This window comes from Chiloscyllium plagiosum, unplaced genomic scaffold (genome assembly GCF_037043375.1).
Source record: "Chiloscyllium plagiosum isolate Xiang-an unplaced genomic scaffold, Cpla_swu_hap1 HiC_scaffold_8, whole genome shotgun sequence".
NCBI lineage: Eukaryota > Metazoa > Chordata > Chondrichthyes > Orectolobiformes > Hemiscylliidae > Chiloscyllium > Chiloscyllium plagiosum.
In genome coordinates this window covers 100,160,700-100,173,606 of record NW_028270146.1, presented here as the reverse complement: position 1 = coordinate 100,173,606, position 12,907 = coordinate 100,160,700, and the positions used below count along the sequence as shown (strand labels likewise).

The 12,907-nt window shown below is 40.6% G+C and overlaps 1 protein-coding gene across 1 annotated transcript in view; it reads left to right on the top strand.

The window, feature by feature from the left end:
* The window catches only part of LOC122553870 (EH domain-containing protein 1-like), a 75,540-nt gene that overhangs the window by 31,060 nt on the left and 31,573 nt on the right, over positions 1 to 12,907 (top strand). The window contains exon 4 of the mRNA XM_043698319.2: positions 4,303 to 4,715. Within this exon, the coding sequence (XP_043554254.1) occupies positions 4,303 to 4,715 (413 nt within the window). The remainder of the gene's footprint in view (positions 1 to 4,302; positions 4,716 to 12,907) is intronic.

The window sequence follows — 12,907 nt, the reverse complement described above, 5'->3', positions numbered from 1 at the left end:
AAACTATTCTAGACTCAGGGCAATTCTGCAGAGTTGAAGGTTATTGTAAAGCAGGGAAAATAGCCAATTCCACATTCGTCTCTGATCACAGTTAAGTGCAGCTCCAAGAGAAACCGATACTCAATAAGTTATGATTAACTCTCACCACACCTCACGTAACTAGAAACATCCTCTTTGTTCTAGGTCCTGTTATGTTAGTCATTAAAAGATTACAGTTAGTCTATATGCGCCTTCCAAACTGGCAATCTCCATCACTTGGAATGGCAAGAGCAGCACATGCATGGAGGCAAGTTCTCCACCAAATTACACATATTCAGGTTTGGAATTTATATCCACATTTCTTCACTGTTACTGTGTCAAAAAACAGGAATTCTCTCCATGATAACACTGTTGGTCTATCTATACCCCGATAACTTGATTGTTCTAAGAAGGCAGCTCATCATCACCTTCTCCAGGGCTATTATGGATTAGATTAGATTCCCTACAGTGTGGAAACAGGCCCTTCGACCCAACAAGTCCGCACCGACCCTCCGAAGAACAACTCATTCAAACCCATTTCCCTCTGACTAATGCACCTAACACTATAGGCAACTTAGCATGGCAAATTCACCTGGCCTGCACATCTTTTTTGGATTGTGGAAGGAAACCAGAGCACCCAGAGGAAACCCACACAGACACTGGGAGAATGTACAAACTCTACACAGACAGCTGTCCGAGGCTGGAATCGAACCTGGGTCCCTGGCGCTGTGATAGAGCAGTGCTAACCACTGAGCCACCATGCTGCCGGATGGCCAATAAATGCTGGACCAGTTGGCAATGCCTACATCCCACAACAAATAAAGAAGTACTCACTCCATATTGAAGAATTCTGTTAAGAGTGTGATTTACTTCAACAGAATGATGTCTCCTTGTCTTTGTGTTTTAGATTATACTCTTAACACATCATTGTCTATATTTGCATAAAGTTACCACTAGTCTTGTATTCAAGAAGTTTTATTTTTATTGAGAGCTGGATGAAGGCAATACTGGAAAGTTTTATTTTAGGAAAGGCTCCAAGCAGTCCATATCATGATTACGCTGAACATTTGTCTGAGTAAAGTCTCTCTCAGGCTCCACATTTTTGAATGTAAACTCTCAGGGCACTTGGCATGCTGTTCATAAGGAATGTTGTTCCATACTGATGCAAGTATGCTCTGGAAATAACGAGGAAAGTTTAGGATGTTGCTACCACTCTTCCTAAAATCTATAATTTGAATGATTCAAAGGACCAAACGTCATGAAGTGTGATTCTCTCACTCGTGCCCTTTTACACTTGTGGTGCACACTTTTTTGATTTTTAATTTTTTTTGCCTGCAAAATTGCTGAGAAAGTTGAAAACTGCATGGTGAGAATAACATGCAGTTTGTGACCTTGGTAAACAGAGAAGCAAACAATGTATATTCTTAACTAGCGAGGTCAAAAAAAATGAGGAGTACAGCGCTGAGAGGAGGACAAAGTATCAAATCAAGTAGAGAAAGAAAAATGAAGAGAGGAGTATAAAAGAGAATTGATAGACAGCAAACAATAACAATTTAAAATGTGGCAATTTTAATATGTCCAAAAATTCAATCTGAAGGGAGGAAAGTCAGCATTTTGAATTCTTCAATTTCTGGGTATGGACCATTGAATGATACTCATTATCAATGCTAACATTGGCAGAGTACTTGCATTGTTACTGAAAGTTGTGTGTTTAGTGGACAATTAATATCCAACGTCATGAAAAGTATGATGCTAAAGGTCAAATGTTACTTTTGCAAATTTAATAACAAATCAGCAGGTAGCTTGGGCATTTCACAGTTTCAGGGTTATTTCTTCTTCACTGCATTTGTTAGCCAATTTGTGTAGTAACAGCAAGAGTCATTCAGAGTTATCTTTTCAGTGAATTGTAGACCAATACATTGTCTCCAAGATTCCTTTTTGCGAAATGAGAGAGCATTCAAGCACTATGTCTCTCAACAAAGGATTCCGAACATTCTTCAAAGTGGATTTTTCAGAACCAATGGCGTAACAAATAGCCACAATGTTCTACTATAGGAGGCAAAATGTTTGAACCTTGATATCCTGAATACTATAATCTAAGGGTACTTCCTTATCTTTTAATCTTGTATTCAAAAACCTCCATGAAGTCCCAAGATTCTGTGTAGACAAAAGCTGCTCCCTCAGCAGTGGGAACATCACTTCTTTATTTGAAACTCCATTCTGCTAATTTGGGTAGTTTCATTTTGTTCCTTGTCTGAGTAAGAATCAACAGGAAATTATGTTTCTGTATTCTGAAACACAACTGAAATTTTGAGAATTTTGGGCATCTGAAATAATGGAAAGTGCTGAAAACACTCAGCAGATCATACAGCATCCATAGAGGTGGGGAAAAAAAGTTAACATTTCAAGTTGATAACTTTCATAAACTGTCCAATATGTTGTAGCTACAGTCCAGGTTAATGTGCAGTTACTTTCTTTTGTTCTCAGTGCAGTCTGTTTTTCAATAGTACTAATCTCAATGACTGACCTGTATTTCAAAATGACTTCCTTAAAACTCTCACCTTTAGTTTTCTGTTTTGCTTTGGCATAAGACAATAAGTACATGAGGGTAACTTGGGAGGACTATATTGTAATTATGTGGTTCTCATTCTTTCAAGTTCGTTTTATTTTTCTTTTTTAAACTCAATGATTACAATTGGCATGTTAAATTGATTTGTATGAAGTTTGTTTCCTTGTGTCTATCAGAAAAATGTGTTTTGGGGCTCTTTAAAAAAGGCAGTAGTTGTTGTACACTTTACACTGAGAAGGCAGAGACAGTTTCTATGTGGCTGTCTCCATTCTGTTTTGAAATCCGGAAAGAATTCCACAGATATGCCATCCTTTGAAAGAATTCCTCCTCATCTTTGTTCTAAATGGGTAACCTCTTATTCTGAGATTATGTCCTAGACTCCCCCACGAGGGGAAACAACCTTTCTGCATCTACGCTGTCAAGACCAACCCCTATGATCATAATCTGGTATATTTCAATAAGCTTGTCTGTCATTCTTCTAAACTTTAATTTGTACTTGACCTGTACTCACCAGACAGTCCCCATAAATAAGGAGCCCAAAACTGTCCACAGTATTCTAGCTGTGGTCTGATCAGTGCCTTGCATAGTTTTAGCAAGACTTCCCTTTTTTTTTTCTGACTTTTGAAGAAGAAATCAATTTGGTGTAAACGCCCAATTGCTTCCTCTGGTAGCTACTCCAGGCAATCTGTGCAGCAGTTATCTCCTGCTTATCTGACTTGCATCATCTTTGCTTCTACTCTGACATTCGTCATCCAACTACACCTAGGCTCATCCCTCTTTCTGCTGCCCTATACTTTTCCCTCTTCAGCAAACCCATTGTTGGTTGTGATCAAATGGTTGAAATACTGACTTTGTTTTCTAGATGACACTTGAGTTTTTTTTTTGCTCTTGTAACCGTAAGAATCTACAAATTTGTCTTGTGCTTATGTCTTAGCATCCACGTTTCTAAGGCCTGTTTTGTTTCATCCATCTTTACTTGCTGTCCAGTTTCTAAGGCGCATGAGAAAGTGGACAGACTGTAGCATCGAGTTATTTCCCCTGTTGTAGCTTGAATGTTCCTGTTCACACATCTTTCACCTTTACAAGCTTATTTCTGGCTATTGCTATACTCCTCCTGATTTCAGCATTCCAGCTATTATCTGTTATAACTTGTCCTACTAAATTTTCCAGTGTGACATCCATCTACTTCATATTCACCTTTTAGTTTCTTCTAATGTATTTCTTTGAATTAACATTTTTCTTGTCTTTTTAGTGTTCAGACTTCAACCTTACATGAAGGAATATGGTGATAATGTGGGAAAATGGCACTGAGGGGATTATCTAGAATGGCAGTGTCAGCTCAAAAAGGATGGCCGAATGGCCTACTCCTCCTCCTGTACTGAAATTCATGTTCTAAACTTCTAGATTTTACTTGATTGACAATATTTGTAGGGTGTATTCTATTTTTGTTTCTCTATATCTTTAATGCACACTATATCAGGAATGAAATAAATATACAGTATGGGATGAATTTGTTGCAAGCTTCTAGAGTTGAATACACTGAGGATGTGATCAACACAAGGCTCTAGGTGGAGCTAATTTGAGTTATGGTGTCAGGAAGGTAAAGCATTAATGTTGGTCCTGAAATCTGTTGGGGGTTTCTCTCATGAGCTATTTCATGCAATTTATAGGTGAAACATGTATTCATGCATGTTTTCTCTCTGTATCTCTATTAGGTTATGACTTTTCAGAAGTTTTGCGATGGTTTGCTGAGAGGGTTGATCGTATCATCCTTTTGTTTGATGCTCACAAGTTGGATATATCTGATGAGTTTTCTGAGGCTATCAAGGCACTGAAAGGCCAAGATGATAAAATCAGAGTTGTCTTGAACAAGGCAGACCAAGTTGATACACAACAACTCATGAGAGTGTATGGAGCATTGATGTGGTCCCTTGGCAAAGTGATTGACACCCCAGAGGTTGTACGCGTCTACATCGGCTCCTTCTGGTCCAAACCTCTGCAGATTACAGAGAATCGGAAACTTTTTGAGTTGGAAACGGAAGACCTGTTCAGGGACATTAAAGGTTTACCTCGGAATGCTGCACTACGCAAACTCAATGACCTCATCAAACGGGCCAGGCTTGCAAAGGTATGCACTTAAGTGATCTTTCGAACTAGTTCCTTGCAAAATGGTAATGGATCATGGTATATTGTCAGCTGCTTACAATAAAACAAATTACTACAGAGGAGTGGAACCTGAAATAATGTCAGTATTCTGGTAACACTCCAAGTTAGGCAATATCCACAAAGAGTATTTCTGAGAGAAATAGGCTTTATCATCAGCTATCTAATTGGTTAGCTTTATTTGTATTTGAGACTGTATATATTTGTAGAAATCTGTAATTGGTTTGAATTTTTATAAATTCATTCACTGGGTATGGGCATTGCTGGACAGTCCAACATTTATTGTCCATCTGTAATTGCCCTGGAGAAGATTGTGGTGACATGTTGCCTTGGAGCTACAGCAATTTATGATGTAGGGGCACCCACAGTACTGGCTACGCTTGATGACATTAAAAATGATCAAGATCAGAAGGCTTGCTTGGTATATGGATTTGTCCCAGCTATGTATCTCCCATCTGAGCAAAAGAATGTCGAAGTTAGAACTGATACTAAAACCTGGTTACCATGGCAGCCACTGCATTGATGCTTTTTTATTGCAAATTTTGCAATGGCTTTGCTGTCTGTTGAGCAGAAACTGAAGCATCACAGGATTGAATGTCACAACAGTACATCATTAGGTTTAACATTAATATGAAAAGGGCTTTGTCACAGCACTTAACAGAGCAGCAAGCAGACTATAGATCAACTTGATTCATAAATCCATCTCTGTTAGCTGGGTGAGATGAGTATACTAGATTGATATAATCATTTCTGAATACAGTCGTTGCTATAACTCCATTTGTTGAAAAGCAAATTGCTGTTTAACAACAAACTCCTTTTTACCAACTATGATATACATATTTAGTATCACACTTTTGGATTAACTATACTGTACAACAGTCCAATAAAACCGGACAGACTTAATGCAGCCCTTCTTCTGACTAAAGATGAAAGGTGTATGATATTTATATAACTTATATCCTGAGGATGTGCTGTGGAGTCATGCTTGAAACTTTGGAACTTCTAAAGCTGCAAGGTCATATATAAACAGTAATTTAACATCACATTTCCAGTGACCAATAGATTGAGGTTTTTTAAATGTATATTTTCTTCCTGGTTTGATAAAATTATGAGCACTGGCCATTTAAACATTGGGTTAGGAATGTACTTTGTGTTCCTGGGTGCAGTTGGCCTGGTGAGCAATGGTGTTGCATTTGTTTTGATAGTAGAAAATGTTGAACTCATTTATCTGTGCTTTGTAACACTTGCAATTTCTTCCCCTTTTAATCCTTTCAATTGTATTTATAAAATGTTAATAATTCAGGCGATGAAATATTTCACTTCTGTGAAGGATTTCTTGGGATAACTTGACAATTTGTCTTGAATTTAATTTCATAAATTAGAGCAGAAAATCTGGAGAAACTCAACAGGTCTGGCACCATCTGTGGAGAAAGAGTTTCCAGCATTATCTGTTTTTAGTTCAAGTATCCCAACATTTTGCATTTCATTGCTGTGGTCTTTATGTTGCTTTTCGATGACACTGAGTTTAGGTTTATGAATCTAGATTGTGTTAGGTTCTGAGGTCCGTGCTACAGCTACAGTTTTCAACTGTGCTCTACAGCAGACTCTGTATCTTCTGAATGAACCACAGCATGTTGCTTGCCTCATTTTTATCCACTATTCCATCAAACAGGCCCAATGTACTTCTCCCTGTCTGAAGTTTAACTGTTGGTATCTATACCTAGTAAGTGTGTCTCTACTGTTTGTATTTTTCTGATCTAACTCTTAAACCATAATCTTAGTATCCTGTACTTAGTTCCGTACGTTCTTTTTTGTTTCATTATATATCTGTTGCCTATTTTGGGCATTTTCTACTCTCAACAATTGGATGTTGTAATGACACATGCTGAGGAAATGTCTGCACTTTTCTTTTGTGTATTCCCTTTAAGACCAAAGTAAACTGGAGAGTATTCATGGACCAACATATAAATATTGTGGTTACAATCTGACCTAGGCCCATTTACCATCATTTGGCCCATGTGCCTTTAATTCTTTCTATTCATGTATCCAGCCAGTGCCTTTTTAAATGTGTATATATAAATGTTTAAATATATTATACCTACCGCCTCCAATTCCTCTGGCATCTCTTTACATACATGCATCACCCTCTGTATGATAAAATTATCCCTCCAGGTCTTTTTAAACTCTTGCCCCTCTCACCTTAAACCTATGCCCTCCATGCACCCCCTTAAATGTCACTCCCTCAACACTGACTTCCAGTGTACACCATTGTACAGGATGCACCGCAGCAATTCAACAAGTTTCCTTTCAGAGTAGCTTTCAAACCCATAACCTCTACCATTTAGAAGGGCAAGAGTTGCAGTTGTCTGGGAGCACCAGCACCTCCAGGTTCTCCTATCAGCCCCACACAATCCTGACTTGGAAATACATTGCTGATTGTGAGTCAGAATTCTGGAATTCTCTTCTCAGTAGCTTCTCTGAACTGTAGCAGTTCAAAAAGACAGTTCACCCCCACTTTCTCCAGGACAATTAGTGATGTGCACTGAATGCTGGCCCAGCCAGTGACCCCCACATATTGTGAATGAATAAATTTAAATAAAATGTTCACACGTCTCAGTATATCTATCACTGACGACTTTTGATACTTTTGTAATGTGAAAGAAATTAAAACATTATTTCAGTGCCATCCACACAGTAATGTTTTTAAGTTTTCAATGAATCATAAAATCACAGAAAATCCACGACATGGGAGGAGGCCATTTGGCTCAACATGCTATCCTAGGATCTACTCAGACTAAACATGATTTCAGGTCTGGCAGCATCTGTGAATAAAAAAAATCAGAGTTAATGTTTTGGGTTCAGTGACCCTTCCTCAGAAGGACCTGAAACATTAACTCTGATTTCTGTTAACAGATGCTGCCAAAGCTGAGCTTTTCAAGCAATTTCTGTTTTTGTTTCTAATTTACAACATCCACAGTTCTGTAAGTTTTTTTTTTTAAACAAGATTTCAAGTAGACCTCTATATAGTTTTTAAATGATTTCCCTCTACATTAAGGTTCTGTCATGACTCCCAACCATCCCTCATTAGAACATAGAACATAGAACAGTACAGCACAGAACAGGCCCTTCAGCCCACTGTTATGCCAACCACTGATCCTCATGTATGCACCCTCAAATTTCTGTGACCATATGTATGTCGAGGAGTCTCTTAAATGTCCCCAATGACCCTGCCTTCACAACTGCTGCTGGCAACGCATTCCATGCCCTCACAACTCTCTGTCTGACATCCCCTGCCTCTGACATCCCCTCTATACTTTCCTCCAACCAGCTTAAAACTATGACCCCTCTGTGTTAGTCATTTTTGCCCTGGGAAATAGTCTCTGGCTATCGACTCTATCTATGCCTCTCATTACCTTGTATACCTCAATTAGGTCCCCTCTTCTCCTCCTTTTCTCCAATGAAAAAAGTCCAAGCTCAGTCAACCTTTCCTTATAAGATAAGCCCTCCAGTCCGGGCAGCATCCTGGTAAACCTCCTCTGAACCCGCTCCAAAGCATCCACATCTTTCTTATAATAGGGCGACCAGAACTGGATGCAGCATTCCAAGTGCGGTCTAACCAAAGTTTTATAGAGCTGCAACAAGAAAGCTGTTCAGTCTGGTGTTTAATAAACTCCCTTGTACTGTGATCTTGCTTCAAGCTGATTTCTTTCCCCAGCTGTTTGCAATGGTTTGCAACTCATCTATTTCTTGACCTTTTGCAGCATTTTCTCCCCAATGTCTTTCCCCTTTCTTAGCCTTCATGTGTTTCCATTTCTTTCTGCCTTGTGTCGTTGCACACATCAATGATGTCTCTGTGCCTTTAATGCCCCATGAGCCGCAATGGCTGAAAGCAGCTAAGCTCATTTGGGTAGAGAGGCAGGGCTGCACATTAGAAGTTAAATGCTTTTTGACAGGTTCAAGGCAGACACTTTTTAGTCAGAATTTAAGTGCACTGTAACACCTTCCAGTCTACTGGCTCACTGTCTATTGATATTTTCTAACCAACCTGTTCTGACATATTAGTACACATCTAACTGACACAGCAGCGAATCTCCACAATTACTGCCTTTGGTGTTTGAGTTAATGTATCTCTGGACATGGGAGAGCATCTAGGAAAAATTAACAAACAGCAAAACTCACAGCTGATCTTGGAGGAACCTGCGTGGAAGAGCAGAGGAATAGAAAGTGTACAGTTTTAAGTGTAACCTTGCTGTAAGTCTACAGTAGTGAGTAGATTGGGTTCTTTCTTGATTATATGTTTTATTGAGATCTGTCTCTTGATTAAATTTTAAAAATATAATCCATAAGTACTTTTTTTTTTAGCAAAAAGACAGTGCTATTTTTTGGGTCTCTAGATGATGAAGGAGCAAAGATGGCTTTTAGTAGAGCGAAATGCTCTTCCTGTCAGATGTGGGAGTTTAGGTGGAGTTTCCATGTTATTAGTATGTCTGCAGAAAGTGTCTTTGGTTGTGAATCCTATCAGATCGTTTGGATCAGTTGGAGCGGCAGTTAAAGGCAATAAGAGCTAGGGGGTGTGATGGACAGCAGTTATAGGAAGGTAGAAAAGTTGCAGATACAGTCAGATATATGGGTTAACTCCAGGAAAGGGAGGAGGGGTAGGCAGGTAGTGTAGGAGTCTTGTGTGGCTATTCCCATTTCAAACAAGTTTGCTGATTTTGAAAATATATGGTATGATGGACACTTGGGAATGTAGCACGAACAGTCAGGTTTCTGGCATAGAGACTGGCTCTGATGTAATGAGGGGTACGTCGGGTTCCAAGCAATCGATTGTGTAAGGGGACTCTGAGGCATAGACAGATGTTTCTGTGGCCAGCAGCAAAGAATCAGAATGGTTTTGTCTCCCTGGTGCCAGGATGAGGATGTTTCAGAGGTGCAGAATGTTCTCAAAGGGAAGAGGGACCAGCAGCAGGTCCCTCCTTCAAAGTTAGTACACTTTGGAACTAATGGCATGGGAAGGGAAAAGGATGAGATGCTGAAGGGAGAATATAGAAAATTAGGCAGGAATTTAAAAAGGACATCCTCAAGGGTAGTAATATCTGGATTACTCCTGGTGCTATGAGCTACTGAAGGTAGGAATAGAAGGATAGAGCAGATGAATGCATGGCTGAGGAGCTGGTGCAGGGGGAAAGGGTTCATATTTTTGGATCATTGGAATCTCCTCTGGGGTAGAAGTGACCTGAAGTGAGGAAAGAGGTCAATCTGAAACTGGTACAGTGGGAAAAGGAGTGAGTGAGTCAGTCAGGGCAGGCAGGAAAAAGCAGAGAACAAGGTAGGACTGATAAATTAAACTGCATTTATTTCAATGCAAGAGGCTTAACAAGGAAGGCAGATGAACTTAGGTCTTGGTTAGGAACATAGGACTGGGATATCATAGCAATTGCAGAAATGTGGCTCAGGGATGGACAGGACTGGCAGCTTAATGTTCCAGGATACAAAATGCTATAGGAAGGATAGAAAGGGGGGCCAAGAGATGAGGGGGAGTGATATTTTTGATAAGGAATAGCATTTCTGCTGTACTTAGGGAGAATATTCCTAGGAATACATCTAAAAAAATTATTTGGATGGAACTGAATGATCACCTTATTGGTGAGTGGCAGGGGGAGTTTAATTTAGATAAATGCGAAGTGCTACATTTTGGAAAAGCAAATCCGAGCAGGATGTATACACTTGATGGTAAGGTCCTAGGGAGTGCAGCTGAACAAGGAGACCTTGGAGTGCAGGTTCATAGTTCCTTGAAAGTAGAGTCGCAGGTAGATAGGATAGTGAAGAAGGCATTTGGTATGCTTTCCTTTATTGGTCAGAGCATTGACTACAGGAGTTGGGAGGTCCTGTTCTGGCTGAACAGGACATTGGTTAGGGCACTTTTGGAATATTACGTGAAATTCTGGTCTCCTTCCTATCAGAAGGATGTTGTGAAACATGAAAGGGTTCAGAAAAGATTTACAAGGATGTTGACAGGGTTGGAGGGTTTGAGGTATAGGGAGAGGCTGAATAGAGTCATAGAGATGTACAGCATGGAAACAGACCCTTCGGTCCAACCCGTCCATGCCGACCAGATATCCCAACCCAATCTAGTCCCACCTGCCAGCACCCGGCCCATATCCCTCCAAACCCTTCCTATTCATATACCCATCCAAATGCCTCTTAAATGTTGCAATTGTACCAGCCTCCTCCACATCCTCTGGCAGCTCATTCCATACATTCTCTGCGCGAAAAAGTTGCCCCTTGGGTCTCTTTTATATCTTTCCCCTCTCACCCTAAACCTATGCCCTCTAGTTCTGGACTCCCCAGGGAAAAGACTTTGTCTATTTATCTTATCCATGCCCCTCATAATTTGGTAAACCTCTATAAGGTCACCCCTCAGCCTCCGACGCTCCATGGAAAACAGCAGGCTGGGGCTGTTTTCCCTGGAGCGTTGGAGGCTAAGAGGTGACTTTTTCCCCTGGCTTGTGGGAGTCCAGAACTAGAGGGCATAAGTTTAGGGTGAGAGGAGAAAAATATGTAAGGGACCTAAGGGGCAACTTTTTCATGCATGTGTGTATGGAATGAGCTTCCAGTGGACGTGGTTGAAGCTGGTACAATTACAGCATTTAAAAGGCATCTGGATGGGTATATGAAGGGTTTAGGGGGATATGGGCTAAGTGCTAGGAAATGGGACTTGAGTAGTTTAGGATTTCTGGTCGGCATGGATGAGTTATACCGAAGGGTCTGTTTCAATGTTGTACTCTGGAGCAGGTGGGACTTGTACCTGGCTCTCGTGGTGCACTACCACTGTGCCAAAAAAGCAGCAGATGATAGTTTACATTCTAATATTTTTGGTAGAAACGAAAACCAAATTGAATCAAATTTAGAAGAGTCTGTAGTTAAAAGGAAAATGGGGCAGGTGTGGGGTGGTTAAAATTAAAACGTCATTTGTGAAGGAAGTAATGTCTGCCAGTTGATCTCCTACCCAGCCCCAATCCCCAAAATGTCTAATAACTTGTTATTTTGTAGTACCTATTCACTCTGTTACCTGTAACTGCTCATTATTTAGCATGCTCTTAACAGAATCTGATACCAAGAATGGGGAGTGACTTCTTGGGGCAAAGGAAGCAGATGAGACTGTATACAAAACATTAAGCAGCCTGGAGAACTGCAGGAAATAAGGGCGACAGTAGGATCAGTTCAGAGGATGCGAGTGACACAGGAAGAGCGGGGCCAGAATGAAGGAAGATGTGCTTAAATACAGATCGATGGCTGTCGGGCCAGGGGAACACCAGTACAAAGTTTGAGCAACACCCAGTCATAAAACTTGTGGGAATTCTTGCAGCCATTAAAGTTAGCTGTATAGTCCTGAGGAACTGAGATATGGGAACAGGAGTCGAGCAGCATTAGTGGTAGAAAATTCCTGCTGTGAATGTTTGCATAAAGGAAGCCACTTGATGCCAGGGGGAAGAATGCCTCATTTTCTGCCTTGGGACCCTCCAATCACACAGCACCAGTATCGACTTCACCAGTTTCCTCCTCTCTCCTCCCCCCACCTCATTCCCAGATCCAACCCTTCAACTCTGCACCACACTTTTGAACTGTCCCACCTGTCCATTCTCCTTCCTGCCTATCTGCTCCACCCTCTGGTCTGACCTATTACCCTTACCCCCCACTTGCATCTTCCTATCGCCTTCCAAGCTACCTTCCCCCCTCCAGGCCAAGTACCCCCTCCTATATAGCTCTCAGACCCCTTCCTGATGAAGGGCTTATGCCCGAAACATTGACTGTCCTGCTCATTGGATGCTGCCTGACCTGCTGTGCTTTTCCAGCATCACTTGTTTTGACTTTCATTTATACAGCACCATTCACAAACCCAGGATGTCCCCATTTACAGCAAAATGCAAATGATATATAGTCTTGGGCATTTTGGCTGTAAATGTTGCCATCACTAAAAGTATGACAAATGGTTTTGTTGGCTGTATGCAGACACCCTCAGCAAGATATTGAATGATAAACTGCTGATGAGCTGGGATATGGGAGTAGGAGACATAATAGCATTAGCTAGTGTTAAGAAATTCTTACTATGGATGTTTGCATGATGGAAGAGCTTTCACTGAGATGGCACAGTGG